At 44.2% G+C, this 23605-nt stretch overlaps 1 protein-coding gene across 1 annotated transcript in view; it reads right to left on the minus strand.

Moving 5' to 3' along the window:
- Positions 1-2705: 2705 nt before the first annotated feature.
- Positions 2706-23605, minus strand: part of LOC118671499 (NACHT, LRR and PYD domains-containing protein 1-like) — a 77999-nt gene continuing 57099 nt past the window's right edge. The window contains exons 9-13 of the mRNA XM_036339738.1: positions 12796-13055; positions 12186-12311; positions 7153-7294; positions 3623-3652; positions 2706-3180 (exon numbers count right to left, since the gene is read on the minus strand). Of these exons, the coding sequence (XP_036195631.1) occupies positions 2912-3180; positions 3623-3652; positions 7153-7294; positions 12186-12311; positions 12796-13055 (827 nt within the window). The 3' untranslated portion in view covers positions 2706-2911. The remainder of the gene's footprint in view (positions 3181-3622; positions 3653-7152; positions 7295-12185; positions 12312-12795; positions 13056-23605) is intronic.

Consider the following 23605-nt stretch of genomic DNA (forward strand, 5'->3'; position numbering starts at 1 on the left):
CGGCGTCCCGCTTCCGAGGTCCGCGCTTTAGCCTTCCTTCCTTCCTTCCTTCCTTCCTTCCTTCCTTCCTTCCTTCCTTCCTTCCTTCCTTCCTTCCTTCCTTCCTTCCTTTCTTTCCCTCCCTCCCTCCCTCCCTCCCTCCCTCCCTCCCTCCCTCCCTCCCTCCCTTCCTTTCTTTCTATTTATTTTTGTTTCTTTTTAAATTTTTTTATTGTTTAAAGTATTACAAATAGTAGTACATATGTCTCCTTTTTTTCCCCAATTGACCTCCCCCCCCCCCGCTTCTCCCGCACATGCCCTCACCCCCCTTGTTTTTTAGCTTTTAATGTTTGTTTCTTTTCTTTTCTGCTTGTCGCTACCTTTGTCCACCAGTAGGAATGTCGAAGCAGCTGCCAATAATAAAATAAGGGTCTATGTTTGCACCTGAACGTTAGACGAGAGGGCAGTTAGGTCCCAATATTTAGAATCTTGGGGTGCAGTTGGGCCCCGTCTATAATAGGATAACGTCCGCGGACCCATCCACTTTGTGAGGTGGGGGCACGCGCAGGGAACCTGTCATTTGTGTTTAGGGCGCGCACAGCCTCCAGACTGTTCTGTAAGGGATGAGCCAACTACTGCCCGCGGCCTTCCAAAGAGGCCCGTGGAGAGGGTGGGCGCCCTGGCCCGGGCTGGGCATTGCCCAGGAGGAGGCAGCTGTGCCCGGAGCTGCGCAGACAGGTCTCTGAGCGCGGGAGCTGGGGGCCTGAGCGCTCAGGGACTTCGCGGAGTGCAGGGCACAGTGAGCGGCCTTTGTCAGGGTGGTGCGCCCTGTTCCCAGGGGTTGGGGCTGACCCGGACTGTGTGTGCTTCCTGCTTTAGGTTTCACTACAGCCACCACCATCGCTTGGGAGCTGAGCAGAGGCCCATCGCCCGAGGAGCTGTCCTGCCAGGAAGGGACGCTCCTCACTGAGTTCTGGAGGGCGGGACCAGAGGCTATAGACCTCCGGGACTCAGGCCTGCAGGCCCTTAGCTTGCGGGCTTCGCAGATGGGGGTCCTGGCTGGGGTTCTCCAGACTGTGGCGGGAAACCTTTTACCGGTGTTGGGAGGAGCCTGGCTGATGAAATCCAAGAGCTAAAGTAGCTCAGGTGAAAGGTGGTGTTCCTGTTAGGGGAGGCCAGGGACTGAGAAGGACTCAACTCTGCAGAGGGAAGGAAGGTTGGCATGTGTGTGTGTGTGTGTGTGTGTGTGTGTGTGTGTGTAATGATGGGGTGGGGGACAGTGGAGGTGGGGGACAACCTACACAACTTGTAAAAGAGCATTGTCACTTGAGAATTCATTCGTTGCTTATTCAGCAAACATTGGTTCAGTGACTGCCCTGAGCCTGCTGCTGAGGTAGGCCCTGACGGTGCACTGACACAGGGTGCTATCAGGGGAAGTAGTGGGAATGTGGTCATTGGTTTTGACTGAGGGAGTGGATATGAAAGGGTCACTTTATTAATTGTGCTGGTGCAATTGTTAACGGATACACACGATGCTGCCCAGTTAGAGGCTAGAGGCTTTGTCGGTGTTGCCAAGTTTGTATCCAAATGACACTGTGTGGTGCGGAAATTGTCTTGTGGGAGCCCGAGCAATAAAGCTCTTTTCTCTGCGCATTGACCAGCACTGAGCTCATTTTTGCACGCCCCAGGGCTGAAGCTGCCCAGTCAGGGAGGACCAAGCACCTTCCTTCCTTGAGCAAAGACAGGGATCCCTGCCCGGGTCGGACCATGTCTTCCCAGGTCTATTCTGAAGGGGGTGAGGTGTCATGGGAGCAAGGTTACAGGGAAATTCTAGGGGTGAAGAGGGGATGGCTGCTGACACTCAGGCTCTAATTAGTAGGGGCTGGCCCTGCAGGACCTAGAGTCCTTCCTCCTGGCTCTTCTCTGCCTTTTATTAACCCATCACTATCTGGGCTCATCCTTTCCTGCTCCTGCCTCCCTTTTGCAATAGCAGCACTACCCAATAGTCTACCCTTGTCTTCCCATTACTTGCAGTGGTTCTCAACCTTCCTAATGCCGCGACCCTTTAATACAGTTCCTCACATTGTGGTGACCCCCAACCATAAAATTATTTTCGTTGCTACTTCATAACTAAAATTTTGCTACTGTTATGAATCATAATGTAAATATCTGATATGCAGGATGTATTTTCAGGGTTCACGACTCAGGTTGAGAACCGCTGTGAGAGCTTATGGCTTCCTGTGCTGCCCTCTGTATTGTCTCACAAGTAAATACACTGTGCAATCTAAAACTAACATCTCCCACATATTTCTCAATCTTAGGCCCTCTGTCTACCCAGTATTCTGCCTTACTGTAGTGTAGTAGCATGATACATAAATGTAGTATCATGATATAAAAAATATAGTGTCATGATATACAAATATCTACTGGTCCGTAATAATAGGGAGGCAGTCTGGGAGACCGTGTGGCATCACTGAGCATGGACATATAATGCCCAGCAAAGGTATTATCAATGCTCCATAACTTTAGGGCAAGAAGGCAACTCAAATGGAAATGTGTTTGTTTATTTATTTATTTATCCTCACTGAGGACATGCTCAGAGAGAGGGAGAAGGAGGAAGTGTGTGTGTGTGTGTGTGTGTGTGTGTGTGTGTGAGAGAGAGAGAGAGAGAGAGAGAGAAACATAAGTAACATCAGTCAGTTGCTTTCTGCACCTGCAACCCAGGTATGTGCTCAGAAATTGAACCAGCAACCCTTTGGTGCACAGGACAACACTCAACCAGCTGAGCCACTCTGGCTGGGCAATGGCAATGTGTTTAGACTTGAAGAAACCTAGACCCAAAGCCTGGACAGTCAGAGCCAGGACTCATAAGCAGGTGTTCAGACTTCAGCTGCCGAGCTGGTCAGTAGCTCCCCTAGTCTCCTCCACTGCGTCACTTCTCCCAGAGATCAATAATTAGGTGAGGATGGGTCTCCTTCAGGGCTCGGTAGAGTTGATCTTTGCAGGCCCTGTCCCAGGACTTGCTGAAGCTGAACAGCATCCTCATCTTGTCTGGATTGGTGTGCTCAGCCCGCACCCTCTCATACTGCTCCTCACTCAGCACCTGTCCATGCAGCTTGTCTAGGACTGCGTCCACTGATGTCATTCGAGTCACCAGGTCCTCCCGATGCTGGTCCACAAAGTGCAGCGAAGTAGGGGCATCTGGGGGTGAAGGTGAGGCCAGTAATGAATAAGAAAGGGTTTCCATCACATCCTCTCCCTCTAATTCCCCAGCCTAACTCTTCACTCTCTTTATCTGCATCCCTGGCTCCTCCCTGATCCCCACACGTTGCCCAGACCACCAGAAAGGTACCTTTGCCTTCCCTCATGTCAACTTCCAGCCTAGCATTCTGCTGAGCTAAGGGTGGGGGTCAGGTTCATGATGGAGACATTTGAGATTGTTCAGTGGAAGGTGCCAGAGCCATGATGGGCAGGAATAAAAGGGATGGGGGAGAACCTTGCCCTGGGGCACACATCTCTCCAAGGACTGAACCCTTGTGAGGTTTAATGAGTCCCCTTTCTTTCTCTCCTCCCTCCCTCCAGGACCAAGTAGGATATTCCAGAACTGCCATGGCTCCTGTGGTCTCTAACAGCTGTTACTGACCTGTCAGGGTAGCTGCAGGTCTGAGGTCTCCTGGAGGAAAAGAGATATGAATAAGCATCAGTATCAATGATAGTTATTAACACAAACAATAAGCCTTGAAACTCCTACCCACTTTTCTCTTTTGAGATTTATTCTGAGAACAAGCTATAGACTAATTCTGACAGAACAAGGATTAAGGGTTGCAAGTGCCCTTAGAGACAATGTTGATGAATCATTTCTTCATGCTTATTGGGAAACAGAGGCCCAATTTTTCCCTTTACCCCCTTTTGCACAGGGTTTAATTCTGTCTTGGCCTGAATGGAACTCTGGTGAGAAATAGCTGAGACCTTTGCTAGATATTTTCAACGATGAGATCTCCTTATTCTGAGCATAAATCTACCTCCTTGACCTTTTTTGCACTTTGATCCCCACACTGTTTGTTCTGGAGTCTGATGTCAGAATCAAGAATTATCATCAAGAAAATCTTAGCACCACAGAGTAATAGGTAAATTTCAATGGAAAAAAACAAACAACAACAAAAAGGGGATTAAATAATTACTTGCATGTGGAGAGGAAGGGGGAGTCCACAGCAGCCCCTGTGGACACGGCCTGAGGTTTTGAGCCGACCCAAGTTCAGTGTGACCTGACAGTGTGGGAGGGAAGTCAAACACAGGGGCGCTCTGGTTGTGATGTTGGGAGCAGCATGTTCACTTGGATGGAGGGAGGAGGGTGTCCCATGTCCTCCATGCTGACTGGACAGTCTTAGAGTCTATCCTGACTCGTCCTCAAATGGGCACATCTACTGAGGAGGCAAAGATGTTAAAATCCAAAATGTAAGAGGAATGATGGAAGAAAATAGAGATGTTTAACTTGCATAGAAGGAGACTTAAGGGAGGCTATGATCCATCTTCAGGTACCTGAAGGGCTTTCCCATGGGGGTGGAGATAAATTCTTTTGTCAGCTCCAAAAGCAGAATTAAGAAGATCATTTAACATAAGGATAAATTATAATACTGCTACTATTTATAAAAAGGGTAGGGAACGTCTAGCCCATGGGCTGTATAAGTCCATGGAATCATTTGGTCTGGCCCTGCCAAGGCATTAGGGGTGAGCTAATTAAATGTTTGACCAAACATAGCAGGCTATTTGTGTGTGTGTGTGTGTGTGTGTGTGTGTGTGTGTGTGTGTGTGAGAGAGAGAGAGAGAGAGAGAGAGAGAGAGAGAGAGAGAGAGAGAGAAAGAATCTTCACCTGAGGATATTTTTATATTGATTTTTAGAGAGAGTGGAAGGGAGGGGGAGAGGCAGAGAGAAACATGGGTCCTGAACATGTCCAGGGATAGAGCCTGCAACCGAGGTCCGTATCCCTGACTGGAATCAAATCCAGGACCCTTCAGTCCATGGGCTGATGCTCACTGAGCCAAACTGGCTAGGGCAGTAGGATAATTTTTAACTTGATAATTTTGTATGGCTCACAAATGATGTTATACATATCCAAATGGCCCTTGCAGAAAAAAAGGTTCCCTAGCCCTAATTTTTAAGGACCACTGCATGAGATATGCATGTACATCAAGGATGTCAAACTCATGGCCTGCAGGCCACATGCAGCCCACAACGAATATTTTTGTGGCCCAGCCAATATAATGGTATGTAAGAAACGTTTTAATAAAAATTTTGTAACTTAACTTTTACAATATCCTGTTATACATAATTATTAATGACGAACTACAACTTTCGCTAATGACTGATTACATAATCGTGTTGCATTCATTTCCCTTACATGCCTTATGCGCAGGCGCACCATTTCTCTCCACTAATTCTAGCAGCAAATATTTCAGCAGCGGATTGCCACATCATTAGTATTAGACTGACTTGTTTGGTGTGCACAACAGGAAATATTTCACTTTCGGAGAATAGGAAAAACAGGTTTATTTCCATTATGCTTATTAATTTGTGAAGTTATTCAATGTCTGGTAAGTTAATGTTCAAAAAAATATTAATTTTTATTAAAATATTCTATTATTTTATGTTAACGACTCATTTATTCTAGTCCTTTCTATTCAGCATATCTCTATGAAATAAACCTATGTTTCTATGAAAATTGAAGCTTTTGTTTATTTGTGGCCCACATAAACTTAAACCTTGTTTTTTTGACCCATGTTAGCCTTGAGTTTGACATGCTTGATGTACATACTTTATTTAATCTTTCAACAGTCCTACAAGTTAGGCAATATGACCCTCTTTTTATAAATGAGGAATCTGACACTCAAAAGGGTGAAGTCATTTTCCCAAGATCACCCAGCAAGTAAGTGCCAGAGTGAGATTTAAAGGAGGTCTGATGCAGGGACTGGTTAGTCTACACCTGTGATTGTGCCTAAGCCCAGACGAGTAAAGACCATTCTCTTTCTCCTCCCTTGCAAGCCTGTTGTGGCACCTCAGGAGGCAGATTCACTATATATATTTTTGTTGTTGTTAATCCTCACCTGAGGATATTTTTTCCATTAATTTCCAGAGAGAGCAGAAGGGAGGGAGGAAAGAAAGACGTAGAGAGAGAATGAGAGTGAGAGAGAATCATTAATGTGAGAGAAATACATTGATTGGTTGCTTCCCACATGCACCCTGACTGGGGCCGGGAATCAAACCTGCAACCCAGGTATCTACCCTTGACAGGGAATTAAACTGCGATCCTTTGGTCCATGGGCTGACACTAACTACTGACCTACACTGGCGGGGGCCAGATTCACTGTGCTTTAACATTGAACATGATCTGCTTTTTCCTAGAAGGACTTTCATTTTTAAAACATGTTTTTATTATTGATTGCAGAGAGAGTAAGGGAGAGTGTGAGAGAGTTAGAAACATCAATGATGAGAGAGAATCATTGATAGGCTGCCTCCTGCATGTCCCCTACTGGGGATCGTGCCCACAACCTGGGCATGTGTCCTGACTGGGAATCAAACCACAACCTCCTGATTCATGGATCAACTCTTACCCACTGAGCAACACCAGCGGGCACTAGGAGGACTTTTGAGGGATTTTGCTTCTTGGGCGTGTTGGTGCTGGTTTAAGACACTGTAAAGTTACATTCATTCCTGAAAGTTCATTATTTGATTCCCTCTTGTCTACTTTGAAAATATCTGAATGATCCAGGTTAGTGTATGTGCTATTATAATAATTGGCTTAATTCATACAACCATATAACTGTCTAGTTCTTATTTTTTCATCTCATATCCAATCAACTGTGAGAAATTTTGCAAAATGCCTTGTGGGTGTCAAAATCTGTTAAATCAAGGGCAGTGTAGAGATACCATGGTGGATGGGAGAGAGAATGGGGCTCAGAGTCAGACCAACTTTAATTCAAATTCTAGTCACACCAACTATTATGTAACTAGAAAAAAATCGCATAACTTCTGTGGGCTATTCTCATCAGCAAATTGTGACACCACACACACACACACACACACACACACACACACACACACACACACAGAGGCAGACTCTTTTATTGATTTTCTGTTTCCCACCACAGAGCTCCCTGGACTTGTCTTGACTTTACCTGATTTCACCAAGGCCTCCCATACCACAGTCTCATCATTTTTGCTTTTAATCTGCAGCCAGATCCCTGGCCCCAGATGATCAACGTAGAACTCAGAGAAGAGCTGGGGTTTCCCAGGGCTTCGATAGCAGAGCTCCAGTTCCTGTAGAAACAGTGGTGATGTGAGAAGCCACCATTCATCCTGCAAGTGGGGTGTCTCCCCACCCGACACCTTCTTGGCCCTGCTCAGCCCCATGGGGACCCTTGGATGATCTCTACTGAAATTAATGCCACCTCAGGCACTGCTCTCTTCCTCATTTTCCACAAATCCTGACTCAGAAGGAAGAGGACATGGCTGGGTACCCCATGGATGAGTCAGGACTCACCCATAATGTAGTGCTCACACATCCTAAACCAGATCCTTCTCCCTTTATCTTGAACCAGATCCTTCTTCCTCCATCTCCCCCATCTTGAACCCAGATTCTCCTTTCTCCAGCCCAAAGCCTGTCTTCTTAATGGATCCTAAGCTTGACATACTTTTTAAAAAAATAGATAGTAACATAGTAGTTTATTATCATTATCAAGTATTATGTATTTTTTAAAATATATATATTTTTTTATTGATTTCAGAGAGGAAGGGAGAGAAAGAGAGAGAAACATCAATGATGAGAGTGAACCATTGATTGGCTACTTCCTGCACTTTGGATCGAACCTGCAACCCAGGCATCTGCCCTTGACCCGGATCGAACCTGGGACCCTTCAGTCCACAGACCAACGCTCTATCCACTGAGCCAAACTGGCTAGGGTTATTATGTGTTTTTTTAATGTAAATTCTTTATTGTTTAAAGTATTACATATATCTCCTTTCCCCCCATTGACCTTTTCCAGACCACTCCCATCTCCCAGCTTGACCCACTTTTAATCAACAGAAAATTTATATCCATCCCCTTTTCTAAATCACATTTGAGATGACTTTTGATTCCCAACTGTCTTCCAAAAATGTTCCCTCCCTAGTTTCCCCACATGCAGTAAGTGGCACTACCTCCTCCTCCTCCTCCTCCTCCTCCTCCTCCTCCTCCTCCTCCACCTCCTCCTCTTCCTTCTTCTTTTAGCTTTCTCTCTGATAAGTCAAGTTCTATTGACTGTACTTGCAACATATACCCTTAAGTGGTTCTCAACCTTCCTAATGCTGCGACCCTTTAATACCGTTCTTCATGTTGTGGTGACCCCCAACCATAAAATTATTTTCTTTGCTACTTCATAACTGTAATTTTGCTACTGTTATGAATCGTAATGTAAATATCTGATATGCAGGATGTATTTTCATTGTTCGCGAACTACAGGTTGAGAACCACTGCATCCATCAACTTATCTTCATCTCAGCTGCTTTTTCCCTAATCAAGGCCTCTGCAGCTCCTGCAGGTACCATAGCAATGGCCTTTTGATTTGTCTTTTGTTTTCACTCTTGTCTTCTTTTTTTTTTTAATTTTTTTTTTAATTTTTTATTTTTTTAATTAAATCTTTATTGTTCAGATTATTACATTTGTTCCTCTTCCCCCCCCCCATAACTCCCCTCCTCCCAGTTCCCCCCCCCACCCTCCGCCCTCACTCCCCACCCACTGTCCTCATCCATAGGTGCACGATTTTTGTCCAGTCTCTTCCCGCATCTCCCACAACCCTTTCCCCCCCAAGAATAGTCAGTCCATTCCCTTTCTATGTCCCTGATTCTATTATAATCACCAGTTCATTCTGTTCATCAGATTATTTATTCACTTGATTCTTAGATTCACTTGTTGATAGATGCATATTTGTTGTTCATAATTTGTATCTTTACCTTTTTCTTCCTCTTCCTCTTCTTAAAAGATACCTTTCAGCATTTCATATAATCCTGGTTTGGTGGTGATGAACTCCTTTAGCTTTTCCTTATCTGTGAAGCTCTTTATCTGACCTTCAATTCTGAATGATAGCTTTGCTGGATAAAGTAATCTTGTTTGTAGGTTCTTGGTATTCATCACTTTGAATATTTCTTGCCACTCCCTTCTGGCCTGCAAAGTTTCTGTTGAGAAATCAGCTGACAGTCGTATGGGTATTCCCTTGTAGGTAACTGAGTTTCTTTCTCTTGCTGTTTTTAAGATTCTCTCTTTATCTTTTGCTCTTGGCATTTTAATTATGATGTGTCTTGGTGTGGTCCTCTTTGGATTCCTTTTGTTTGGGGTTCTCCGAGCTTCTTGGACCTGTAAGTCCATTTCTTTCACCAGGTGGGGGAAGTTTTCTGTCATTATTTCTTCAAATAGGTTTTCAATATCTTGCTCTCTCTCATCTTCTGGCACCCCTATAATTCTGATGTTGGTACGCTTGAAGCTGTCCCAGAGGCTCCTTACACTATCCTCGCATTTTTTATTCTTTTTTCATTTTGCTTTTCTGGTTGGGTGTTTTTTGCTTCCTCGCATTTCAAATCATTGAATTGATTCTTGCGCTCCTCTGGTCTGCTGTCGGGAGTCTGTATAATATTCGTTATTTCAGTCCGTGTGTGCTTAATTTCTAGTTGGTTCCCCAATATAACATCGAGGGTCTCATTAGTTTTCTTGTAGATCTCATTAAGTTTATCGGCGGCTTCTAAACAGTTCTTGAGAGACCTTAAAAGTGTGGTTCTGAACTCTATATCTTCCATTGACAATTTTGTCCTGTTTCTTTGTCTCCGAATTTTGTTATGCTTCCTTGGTGCACCCCCCTAGTGGTCTTTGTTTGCAGTCTTATAGTTAAACCTTGATTGTTGTAGCTAATACCAGGGAGGGTTTGACCTCCAGGCCAAGTGGCTATGAGAATCACCTGTGTCAGCAGTGAGAGAACCTCTGTCCTCTAGGGAGGTGCTAATCTAGCCTTTGCCTGAGGCTATCTGGCAAATGGCTCTGTGCAGGGCTTGGTCGGGGCGGGTTGCACAGGATCAACAGGGCGGGCTGAGCGAGCAGTTATGGCGGCTCTCAGTCCTGTCCCCAGGGGCTCTGTCTCTCTGAGTCCCAGCACCCGCTGCAAACCTCAGAGAGAAAGCTGCACTCGCTCTGACCGAAGCCAGACAGTCCCGCTTCTCCCGTTTGAGTCTGGGTCCCTAAAGACTCGCCTGTATCTGGAGCTCAGAGTCTGCGACTCCCTCCCGATTGAAAACGCCAACTGCGCCCTCCGCCGCCAGCCCGCTCCGCGCACTCCGCACCTCAGAATTTGACTTCAGCACTGCGCCTCCTCTGAGTGTCCGTATGAGTTTCTCTTTCCTCCTAGTTGTAGGACTTCCACTCAGCCAGCGTTCCTGTGGTTCTGGGTGACGTCTGTTCCGTCTTTTAGTTTCACTTTTGAAGTAGTTGTTCAAAGCAGCAAACTCCGGCGTTAACCTATGCCGCCATCTTGGTTCTCTACCACTCTTGTCTTCTTATCACACATTCTTACCCAGCAGCCAGAGGCATCTATGTGAAACTAACTCAGGTGTTGTATTACCAAGCAACAACCTCTGAGATCTTATCATTGCACTTAGAACAAAATCCAAACTCCATATCAGGGCAGCAGAGTTGATGGGCCCTAGGAATCCTCTGTCTCTTGTGTGACTCCATCTTTCTTCTCTCTTTGCTACACTCATTAAGCTCTGCCACACTGACCTCAAATTTGTCATGTGGAGGGATTAAGGGTGCCTGCTGCTCTCTCCTCTGCACCTGAAGTGCTCTGTTACAGATATTCACCTCCCAGGACCCTTCTTGTTACTCAGGTCTCAGCTTATATGTCACTACTCAGTGGCTCTTTCCCTGACCACCCAGTATAAAGCAGCCCAAGTCACTCTCTTAAGTGACATAGTTGTGTTTTCCTCATAGCACTTCAGGTTCTAGGTCCATTTCTTTAATTATGTAGGTCTCATCCACCAGAATGTCATCTTCCCAAGGGCAGGGCCTTTATGCCTTGTTCACTGGACTATCACAAATGAAGACAGCACATGGTTGGCACTGGGTAAATGTGTGATGAATGACTTAATCATGTCTCTCATTACTTGTTAAGATATGACAGCAGGAAAATCTAAGGTATTCATTGTTGGATTCATGTTTCTCAACTCAAAAGATACATAACATTTCCTCATTACTCCTGGAAATGTATTTCATCTGTCATTGTCACTTCAAGTGGTCCAAGGACTCATCTCAGACAGAAGGGAAAAAAAAGAAAGATCGACTCTGGTTGAACTGCAAACACCATTCAGTTGAAAATCTGACCATAAGCAACAAATCTTGGCAATGGTGAACATTTGGATATCATGGATGAATGTCCAGTGGCCTGACGTCATTCCCTTTGGTGAAAGGGGAGACTGAGAAAGGATAGAAGACAGCTCCTGATGCCCAGACCTAATGTGATGCTCACGACTAAACCTCATTGTTATTACAAACTGAACTGATGCCGCCATCTCTGCTGTGTTATCCTCCTGTTGAACACATACAATCTCACAATTGCCAAACTTCCCCCCATTCCACTTCAAAATGAGCTATTTCAGCAATTATACCTTCACAATTGTGGTGCCTGCCTTTCTTAGAGAGAAAATGTGTAGAGGTTCCCAATCACAGAATTGCCCTACCTTCTCAGAATACCAAATCTCCATTTCCTTAGATCTTCCCCAAAATTACCCAACTAAGGCCCAAATCCTGAAATAGGTTCTTTCTGTGTCTCTTGATATGAGGGGCCCCACGGTTCCCATTGGTGTGTGTTCTCTCACTGCAATGAGTAATAACCCCACTGTGTTCAGCTACAGGTGTGTTCTTGTTGGTTTTGCTTGAAGAGCATCAACACCCTATAGCCCAACACTTCCAGTTCCCCTAAGTCAAACCCATTGTTATCCCTATCCTGAATATGAACCTGCCTCTTACTATCCTCCTTTCTCCCAATCTTTGAAGCATTCCTGCTTACCCAAAATTCCACTTGCTATCTGCACAACCCTAACTGGGCCTGCCCCTGGGGAAGCTCTGAAACTTGCCTCACAGCTATTCCCAAGCATGACCTCTCAGGGAGGAGGGGATATCTAGACTGCTCACCTCAGGGATTATTTCCAGCTTGTCTGAACCAGACACAGTATATCGGGAGCCCATGTAGAGTGGTGTCAGCGGAGGCGGCTTGCGTATTTGAAAAAATTGGAACTTCTTTTCTTCATCATCTATGGCCTAAAGGGGCATACAGACACTGATTAAGAAAGGGTTTCTGTGGTCTAATCCAGATACTACATCCCATGGAATCTGGTCTGAACAAGGTGAGGTGGTGTTTCCACATATTTATGTGAGTGAAGGGGTTATACCACTCATGAACTCTCCCACCCCAATGACTGCTACACAGAGATCCCCATACTTGGCCAGTGCTGTGTTCAGGGTGTGAATTGGGGCATTGCTAGAGAAGAAGTAAGAATGGAGGAGTGGGTGCAGCTCTGGGCAGGGAGCCCCTCTCATCCTTCTGACTCCTGGAAAGAAGCTGCAAAGGGTGTCTAGCAATGAGTAGTGAAGCAGTGAGCCCAGTTGGGGGAGGCCTTAGGGAACAGGAGACCAGTCCATGCCCCATACTTAAGCCCAGTTAACCCATCTAGGGGGCTCTCTGGATGCATGTCATGTCTCTGTCAGCCCATCCTGGCCTGCCCTTTTCAACTATTGGGGCAACCTTTTGAATGGTGCAGTCGCTGGGGATTAGGTAGAGGTGGAAGTTGATTTCCTTGGATTGGAGGCGATAGTAGAGCAACACATTGGCGATGACACGAATGCACAGGGCTGTCTGGATCATTCTCAGTAGAATGCCTATGGGGGAGAAGCTAGGGTTCTCCAGGACTATGTAATGTGGCTCCACACGGGCTGGCTTCTCCATGAATATCCCATACTCTTTAATGTGGGCCACTTGAAAGCAGGATATGTCCACATGTTCTCCTGAAAAGAATAAATTTGAAAGGTGAGCATTTGGTGCCCTCACTGAGTCATGTATTCCTGGGGCAGTGGGGTCCTTAGGCATAGACTCGGTGGCCTATCTGGGAACCCAGCAGGGAAGGCAGAATCCTGGGTCTGGGTCCTTTTGGGGTTGTGGGTAATAGGTTTTCCAGAGTGGGAGCATCGCGAGAAGCCACTCAAGCCAAACCTTTACAATAGCCTAGCTTCTCCATATTTTTCCTCTATGGGATTTGGCTGTGTTCTTGGCTTCTCAGCATTATTTGGTCAATGTCTTCTTTTCCTTTAATGCTTGTGTCTAATTGTTTCTAAAGTCTATGAGCTACTTGATAATATTCTTATACATTCCTTTTCTGGCCAAATCAGCCAGAATTTGTTTCTTTGACTGCAGCCAAAATCTCTGACCGTGTACCAGGTGTGGATACTGTCACCACAATAGAGAGCTTGAGGGATGAAGGCTGGTTGTGGGAGGTACACTGGTCTAAATGTCAGGATTCCTGGCTTCATCCCTGTGTTGCCTGGCAATTGCTGCAATGCAGGCCGTTTCTGGGCAGCACAGGGACATCCAGCAAGGCTCACAGGCCCTTGGTCTGCATGGGTACCAATCAGCACATGGCTGACTGATTTAATCCCAGAGTGGCTGTGGAGACTACAGCTAAAGTTTTCTCATTTATTAATTCCTTTTTATATGTGTGTGAAAAATAATATCATAGTGATGTACATCACCTGACAAAATGCAGAAATATTTACATCTGAACTTACCAAGCAGTACAACTATTATTACCATCTTTCCCTTTTCCATTAGTCTTTCTCTGCAGGAACACCTTTTCATTTTGACCGTGTCGCTTTGCCTTTCCCAAGCTGGTTTAAATTGCCCAAGAGCCTGTGGACTTTTCTAATGATGCAGTACTTGATCCCTCCTAGTGGATGTAGCATCCCTAGTTCACTGCTTCTTGTTTTAGTGTTGAGGTTGCTTCCACCTCTTTGCCATGATAGGTATTTCTTCAATGCACATGTTTCTGCAGAGAACTTTTCTATTTCCCTTGAGCTATTACCTTGGAATTGTAAGTCCCAAGAGACAAGAAAGTGTGTGAAAGGATGTGAGCAATTCTATGACTTCCCAGATTTTGCCAAATTGCTTCTCCAAGAGGTGGTGCATTTTGCACTGCCTTGGTGACACTAATTGGATGATGTCACCTCACCCTCCACAGAACTGGAATGTCCTCATGTGTCAGATGGGGGAACTGAAGCTCCTGGAGGGAAGTGCTTTTTTGAAGGTCACGAGTCAGCTACAGCCCTGGGCTGAGATCCCGGCTCTCAGACCATAGTTCACGGCACTTAAACTCTGTGCTACACTAATTTTGACTGAATTCTGGATGGTGCTGTGTGTGTATCCAACTTGCCTTCTTGCTAAGGTGACCAGCTGTCCTGGCTTGCCTAGGTCTGAGAGGGCGAAGAACTGCACGTAGGACCTCACCAATGAGGGTAAAAAGCAGCTAGTGCCAAATTCCTAAATGAGGCCACTATTAGTCACTGAGGTCATTGTTTCCAGGATAACAAGAAGCTTCAGCCCAGACAGCAGGCGACAGGGATTCCTGGGGTCTTGGTTTCCTGGCTGGGCTCAGCACAGTGAGCTACAAGGAGACTTTGTGCATTTTGCCTCTTGCTTTTTGTATAGTATCCCAAAGGGATAGTCCTGACTGGTTAAAGGGTGAGGTCCAGAATTTGGCTTAGAGAACGCTGGTGGACATGGGCTTGGGTAGACCTGAGGTGAGTATTGGTGTAGCTCTGTTCCTGGTGGTAATATACCTGGGTTAGAATCTCAACTCTGGTCAAGTATCTTCACCTCTCTGAGCTTCAATTTCCTCATAGGTTTATCAATCAAGATGACATGAGCATATATAGTATGTAGCTGATTTGCATGATATGGGACACAGAATGCTCAGTAACTGTCTACAGTTGTAATTATTAACCATGTCCCAGGACCCCTCAAAGAAAGGTGCCACCATTTGATGAATTCACTCCTGTCCCGAAATGGCTTTCAGTCTCAAAAGTTTAGGCTAGATTCCTGTATGCTTGAACAGATTCCTGTTCTTTGGGTAAATCCCATTTTCTAAATCAACCAGAAGGAGGTACAAGACTGACCAAGGCATGGCTAGGGTTCCTCATGACAGGGTGGGACCACCTTATCCACCCTCAAGATAGTATGATTTGGGAGCTGGGAGCAGGAGCTAAGGCACATCTTGTCCTCTTGGGCCCTGTTGGTACATTCTGACTCCAGACCTTAGACACATGAGGTTTTTCCTCCTGGAATACCCTGGTGTAGAGCAGGGAGTGGCTTTGTAGCCCTGAGCATCCCAAGCCAATAACAGACCTGGGCAGAGCTGAATCTATTGACTCTATTGGCCAAGTCACTATCTCCCTGGTAAAGCACTTGGAGATGCTCGAGGCCAAGGTCTCACTTTGAATATTGGGCAAAATATTTGTTGTGGTGGCATTATTCATCACCCGATAGATGGTCCCAGGTGGGAAGAATTAACCAGTCCCAGCTTGTTGTGTGGGCCCTATGCACCTTCGCCTCAACTTTTCACATGTGAATGGGCCTCTACAGAGCCTGACCTATTTCTTATCTCCCTCTGCATTCTTGGGACTGCCATCTCTTGCTCCTGTACTCAAGCTCTCCTCCTGATGAGTAGCTTGAACTGTTTACTAAACCTTTGGTCTCAACAAATTCGTCTCTTCTGGGTCTGGTCATTTCTTTGCTTTTTTAGCTTTCTCATTCTATTTATTTTTCTATTAGTTTGTAAATTCTTCTTACACACACATGCCCACACATATATACATATAAATATTATATATTTTAATGCCCATACTTAGAGCCTCAAGTAAATCAATGTCTCTACCCAGCAGTGATACTAAATATATTCAACTATTAGAATGGCATTTTAAATCAATATATCAATCTATTCGGTCATGCACTGCTGAACTATGGCAATATACTCTGAGAAAACCATCTTTTAACAATTTTGTCATAGTAAAAACATCAGAGTTCACGTACACAAACCTAGATGGTACAGAACACTACACACCTAGGCTATATGGAATACCACCATTGTATATGTGGTCTGTCATTGACCAAACCATTGATATGTGGTACATGACTATAAATGAAGCATTATAATTACTAGTATATCCCAATTTATTATATAAATAAGCTATACATATAAAAAAAGTGCATTCAACTAATATAAGCTATAACATGAGCTGTTTAAATCATTCCATCATGGTGGGGGGAGGGGAGAGGGTGTCTTGATAAAAAAAAAAATCATTCCATCATAATTCTATCAGTTTCTGTCTGAGTCATAATTTGAAATGGAGAATCGCATCAGGTTCTTCTAAGTTTCTCACTAAATTGATAGACATCATGTCTGAGGCAACCAGCATTGGCTGGGTGTGCATTTCATAGCCTGGATTGGAAAGCCTGTGCCTCAGCCCCTGCCACCAACATTGCTCCTGCTACCAAATAGGCTCAGACTTTGCTGCCTATCCCTGGGTGATGTGGAGACATGATTCCTCAGCCACAACATCCATGCCTACACATGCGCAGGCCCCATTACTTGTCTCTGTGGCAATACTGGATTATGTTGTCAGGTCACCTGTGATCTCAAAAAGTGGAGAATTTATCTTTCCTAATCAGTACTGAAATATTTCAGCATTTTAAGCCAGATGGCAGTTCTAGTGCAACCTTCACCCTCTTGTGAACTACACTAAGACCTTCGGATTCTTTAACACTCAACTTGCTATTGTTGTTGGCACTTTGTTCTCTCTCTTTTTAAAATCCCCGCACATCAGGCATTATTATTGTTGCTTTATCTAGTCATTGGTTTGTTAGATTTACCCAGATGTGTCTCAGTATCTTTGCTGATCATTTCATCTTGCATCCCATGCTTTCTATATGATCATTTTTGCCTGAAGTACATCCTTTAGAATTTCCTTCAGTAAGGATTTGTTCGTGGAAAGCTATCTTGATTTTAGTTTGTTTTAAAATGTCTATTTTAGAGGATTAAAAATGGCGGCAGAGTAAGTGGATGCTGCACAGACATGCTAACAGGAACAAACTGGAATTACAACTAAAATACAGAAAATCTTCCTGAATAATCAACAGAAAACTTGCAGGAGAGAACCCTGATACCTGAGGACTGAAAGTGGAGACTGCATAGAGACTGGTAGAAGGGGCGGAGGTGTGAAAGGGCTGCCCGGGTGTCCACAGACAGCAACCAAAGACCCAGAGAGATATCTCAGCTGTGCAGGGTTGCCACTGAGAACTCTGGGATTTAATTCCCAAGCTCCACCCCCCGCCCCCCTTGGCGCCCCCCCCCTACTCCTCCCACAGAGAGCACCAAAACTGGGAAGAATACCCACATAACATCTGGCTGTGAAAAGCAGCAGGTTGCTATCTGCCAGGGAGTGACTGCTGAAAATTCAGGCGCCCTCTTAAAGGTCCAATGCACAAAATTCCATCTGGAGCCACCCACCTTGTGCTCTGGTAGAGGGAGGGTGAAAAGGACTGCAGCTGTGAGAGCAGAAGCCAGGACTGGGGACTCAGGGGATAGAGCTCAGAAGGCAGACACCCCAAGTTTCATTCCCTCATACAGCAGAGGTCATCTTTCCCACATAGACATTTGCCTTGCCTGAGGGGAAGAGAGTTGACACACCCTATTGGAAAACACCTTGCTCTGAGGCCACTTAAGACATTAAAAATAACAATTAGCCTCCAGACAGAAGCAACTGCCCCATGTTGTTGAAAAAACTCTTGCCACACCTGAGGACGATTGCCTGAGGGGCAATTCAAGTTGGAATCCTATTAGTTGGCCTCCAGAATTTTGAGTCTTTTCCTTATCTAATTAGTCAGAAACAGCGTTTAACATTGTCCTGCACTAGAGATTGAGGGATGTAAAGGATCTAGCTAATACATAGTCACAAACCCAAACAGACAGCCATAATGAGGAAACAAAGAAACAACGCCCAAATGAAAAAACTAGAGAATTCTTCAGAAGGAGTAAATGAAGCAGAGATAAGAAATTTATCTGAAACGAAGTTCAGAGTAATGATGAAAAAGATGCTCCACAGCAAAAAAGATATTAGTAACTATGAAAAAAGAACAGTCTAAAATTAAGAATGGCATACCACAAATAAAGAACACATTGGAAGGAATACACAGCAGATTAGGGGAAGCTGAGGATCAAATCAGTGATTTAGAAGACAGAGTTGAAAATATCACTCAATCAGAGAACCAAAAAAGAAAAAAACAATTAAAAAAACAGGAGAAGAGCTTAAGGAAGCTGTGGGACAACATGAAATGTAACAATATTAGTATAGTAGGTGTGCCAGTAGAGGCAGAAACGGAGAAAGGCATAGAGAAGGTGTTTGAAGAAATTATGGTAGAAAGCTTCCCTAACCTAGCAAAGTAAAATGTCACACAAGTTCAGGAGGCACAGAGTACCCCAAACAAGAAGAACCAAAACAGGCCCACACCCAGAAACATCATAATTAAAATGCCAAAAATTAAAGACAAAGACAGAATCTTAAATGCAGTAAGAGAAAAGAAAACTGTTACCTACAAAGGAGTTCCCATAAGGCTGACACCTGATTTCTCTTCAGAAACTCTACAGGCCAGAAGGGGATGGCATGAAGTACTCAAAGCAATGGAAAGCAAGGATCTGAGACCAAGATAACTATATCCAGCAAGGCTATCATTCAATATAGATGGTCAAATAAAGACTTTCTCAGACAAAAAAAAAAGGCGAATGGAGCACATCACCACCAAGTCAGCATTATAAGAAATGCTAAAGGGATTGCTATAATGAGAAGAAAAACAGAGAGAAACATAACCATACAGAATTAAAATGGCAATAAATAAATACCTATCAATGATAACCCTAAATGTAAATAAATTAAATGCTTCTATCAAAAGGCTGAGGGTAGCTGAATGGGTACAAAAACATGACTCAACTATATGCTATCTACAAGAGAGCCACCTCAAAACAAAAGACACACAGAGCATGAGAGTGAAGGGATCATTTTCCATGCAAATGGGAAAGAAAAAAATGCTGGAGTAACAATACTCATTTCCGACAAACTAGATTTTAAAATGAAGACCATCACAGGAGACAACAAAAGTCACCACATAATACTATAGCAGTGATGGCAAACCTATGACACGCGTGTCAGAGGTGACACGAGAACTCATTTTTTTGGTTGATTTTTCTTTGTTAAATGGTATTTAAATATATAAAATAAATATCAAAAATATAAATCTTTGTTTTACTATGGTTTCAAACATCAAAAAATTTCTATATGTGACACGGCACCAGAGTTAAGTTAGGGTTTTTCAAAATGCTGACACGCTGAGCTCAAAAGGTTTGCTATCACTGTACTATAGGGATCGATCCAACAAGAGGATATAACCATGGTAAACATATATGCACTCAACATGGGAGCACCTAAATATATAAAAAACTTAGAGAAGACTTTAACAGAGAGATTGACAACAGTCATAGTAGGCAACTTTAACACCCCTCTGACTTCACTGGATAGATCTTCCAGACAAAAACTTAACAAGGAAACAGAGACTCTAAAGGACACACTGGATCAGATGGATTTAATTGACATTGAGAGAACATATTACCCCAACACAGCAGAATATACATTCTTCTCAAGTGCACAGGGATCATTCACAAAGATAGACCACATGTTAGGACACAAAACAAGTTCAAGAAGATTGAAATTATATCAAGCATCTTCTCAGATCACAGTGGAATGAAACTAGAAATCAACTACAGTAAAAACACCCAAAAACATTCAAACACATGGAGGCTAAATGGCATGTTATTAAATAATGAATGGGTTACCAACGAGATCAAGAATGAAATAAAAAACTTCCTGGAAACAAATGAAAATGAACACACAACAACCCCAAATCTCTGGGACACAGCAAAAGCAGTCCTGAGAGGGAAATTCATAGCACTACAGGCATACCTAAAAAACACACAAGAAAAACTAACAATAAACTACTTAACCCTACAATTTAAAGAACTAGAAAGAAAACAACAAGAAAAACCCAGAGTAAGTAGAAGGAAGAGAATAATAAAGATTAGAGCGGAAATAAATAACATAAAGACTACAAAAACAATACAAAAATTAATGAAACCAAGTGCTGGTTCTTTGAAAGGATAAACAAAATTGATAAACTGTTAGTCAGACTCATCAAGAAACAAAGTGAGAGGACCCAAATAAATAAAATTAGAAACAAAAGTGGAGAAATAACCACTGACACCACAGAAATACAAAGGATTGTAAGAAAATACTATGAACAACTATATGACCACAAGCTGGACAATGTGGATGAGATAGACAAATTCCTAGAAAAATATAATCTCCCAAAACTGAATCAGGAGGAATCAGAAAACCTGAATAGGCCAATAACAACCAATGAAATAGAAGCAGTAATCAAAAACTCCCACCAAACAAAAGCCAAGGTCCAGATGGCTTCACAGGGGAGATTTACCAAACATTAAAAGAAGAACTAAGACCTATACTCCTTAGACTATTTCAGAAAATCCAAGAGGAAGGAACACTTCCAAACTCTTTTTATGAGGCCTGCATTATCCTAATTCCAAAACTCGATAAAGACACTACAAAGAAAGAGAATTACAGGCCAGTATCCCTGATGAATATAGATGCTAAAAATCCCCCCCAAAATTCTAGCAAATTGCATCCAGCAATAAAGTGAAAAGATCAAACACCATGATCAAGTGGGATTTATTCCAGGGATGCAAGACTGGTACAATATTCACAAAACAATAAACGTGATACATCATATAAACAAATTGAAAGACAAAAATCACATGATCATATCAATAGATGCGGAGAAATCATTTGACAAAATCCAACACCCAATTCTTGATTGGCAATTATTTCCTCATTACTGTGAGGATATCATTCTATTGTCTTCTTCCTTTCATTGTTACTGTTGAAAATCAGTTGTCATCCTAATTGTAGGACCTTTCTGGCTAATCTTTCTGGGTGCTGTTAAAAACTGCCCTTAGTATTCTGGCGATGCACTTTACTGGGTTGATTGCTGATTTCTCTCTATCCCTCTCTCCTGCATTGGATTTTTTTCCCTCCTAAAAAGAAATTCTTTCAGCAATTCTAGAAATTTCTTGGTAATTCTTTGAATATAACATCCTCTCCATTCTCTCTATAATATTCTCCTGGAAATTTGATGAGATGTATGTTAGGCCTTCTCATAGTATCTTTCACTTATTCTTTTCTTTTTTTCTTTTTTTTTTTTTAATTAAATCTTTATTGTTCAGATTATTACATTTGTTCCTCTTTTTTCCCCCCCCATAACTCCCCTCCTCCCAGCTCCCGCCCCACCCTCCGCCCTCACTCCCCACCCACTGTCCTCTTCCATAGGTGCACGATTTTTGTCCAGTCTCTTCCCGCATCTCCCACACCCCTTTCCCCCCCAAGAATAGTTAGTCCATTCCCTTTCTATGTCCCTGATTCTATTATGATCACCAGATTATTTATTCACTTGATTCTTAGATTCACTTGTTGATAGATGCATATTTGTTGTTCATAATTTGTATCTTTACCTTTTTTTTTTTCTTCTTCCTCTTCTTAAAGGATACCTTTCAGCATTTCATATAATACTGGTTTGGTGGTGATGAACTCCTTTAGCTTTTCCTTATCTGTGAAGCTCTTTATCTGACCTTCAATTCTGAATGATAGCTTTGCTGGATAAAGTAATCTTGGTTGTAGGTTCTTGGTATTCATCACTTTGAATATTTCTTGCCATTCCCTTCTGGCCTGCAAAGTTTCTGTTGAGAAATCAGCTGACAGTCGTATGGGTATTCCCTTGTAGGTAACTGGGTTTCTTTCTCTTGCTGCTTTTAAGATTCTCTCTTTGTCTTTTGCTCTTGGCATTTTAATTATGATGTGTCTTGGTGTGGTCCTCTTTGGATTCCTTTTGTTTGGGGTTCTCTGCGCTTCCTGGACCTGTAGGTCTATTTCTTTCACCAGGTGGGGGAAGTTTTCTGTCATTATTTCTTTAAATAGGTTTTCAATATCTTGCTCTCTCTCATCCTCTGGCACCCCTATAATTCTGATGTTGGTGCGCTTGAAGCTGTCCCAGAGGCTCCTTACACTATCTTCATATTTTCGGATTCTTTTTTCACTTTGCTTTTCCAGTTGGGTGTTTTTTGCTTCTTCGCATTTCGAATCTTTGACTTGATTCTTGCGCTCCTCTGGTCTGCTGTTGGGTGTCTGTATAATATTCTTTATTTCAGTCAGTGTATGCTTAATTTCTAGTTGGTTCTTTATCACAACATCGAGGGTCTCATTAGATTTCTTGAGGATCTCACTACATTTATCGGCGGTCTCACCAGTCTTTTCGAGGGCCTTACTAAGTTTATCGGCAGCTTCTAGACAGTTCTTAAGAGACCTTAAAAGTGTGGTTCTGAACTCAATATCCTCCATTGACAGTTTTGTCCTGTTTCTTTGTCTCCGCATTTTTTATGCTTTCTTGGTGCACCCCCTAGTGGTCTTTGTCCGCAGTCTTGTTGCCTTTAAGCCTTGATTGTTGTCGGCAATACCGGGGTGACTTATTCTTTTCTTAATTATACTTTACTAGAGGCCCAGTGCACAAAAATTTGTGCACTCGGGGGGAAGGGGGGGGCACTCAGCCTGGCCTGTGCCCTCTCACAGTCTGGGACCCCTCGGGAGATAACGACCTGCTGGCTTAGGCCTGCTCCCGGGTGGTGGAGGGCAGGCCCAATCCCTAGGTGCAGCCCCTGGTCGGGCTGAGAGCAGGGCCGATTGGGGAGTTGGGGCGCCGCCCTCTGTCATGCACAGAGCAGGGCGGATCAGGAGTTTGTGATGCCACCCTCAGTCAAGCTCAGGGTAGGGCCGATTGGGGGGTTGGGGCACCGCCCCCTGTCACACTCAAGGCAGGGTTGATGGGGAGGTTGCGGCGCCACCCCCTGTCACGCACAGAGCAGGGCCAATCCGGGGGTTGGGGAGCTCCCCCCTGTCACACACAGAGCAGGGCCCATCAGGGGGGTTGGGGAGCTCCTCCCTGTCACGCACAGAGCAGGGCCCACCAGGGGGTTGGGGAGCTCCCCACTGTCACCCACAGTGCAGGGCCCATCAGGGGGTTGAGGAGCTCCCCCTGTCACTCAGAGAATAGGGCCGATAGGGGAGTTGGGACACCCCCCCCCATCACACACAGAGCAGGGCAGATCAGGGGGTTGGGGCGCCGCCACTGTCACACTCAGGGCAGGGCCGATGGGGAGGTTATGGCTCTACCCCATCACACACAGAGCAGGGCCCGTGGGGGTTGGGGGGTTGGGGCGCCGCATGCTGTCACACACGGAGCTGCAGAGCGATCAGAGGTTGGGGAGCTCCCCCCTATCAGGCACAGAGCAGGGCTGATCAGGAGGCTGGGGCGCCACCACTCTCACACTCAGGGC

The sequence above is a fragment of the Myotis myotis genome, unplaced genomic scaffold, assembly GCF_014108235.1.
Source record: "Myotis myotis isolate mMyoMyo1 unplaced genomic scaffold, mMyoMyo1.p scaffold_m19_p_17, whole genome shotgun sequence".
In the NCBI taxonomy this organism is placed as follows: domain Eukaryota; kingdom Metazoa; phylum Chordata; class Mammalia; order Chiroptera; family Vespertilionidae; genus Myotis; species Myotis myotis.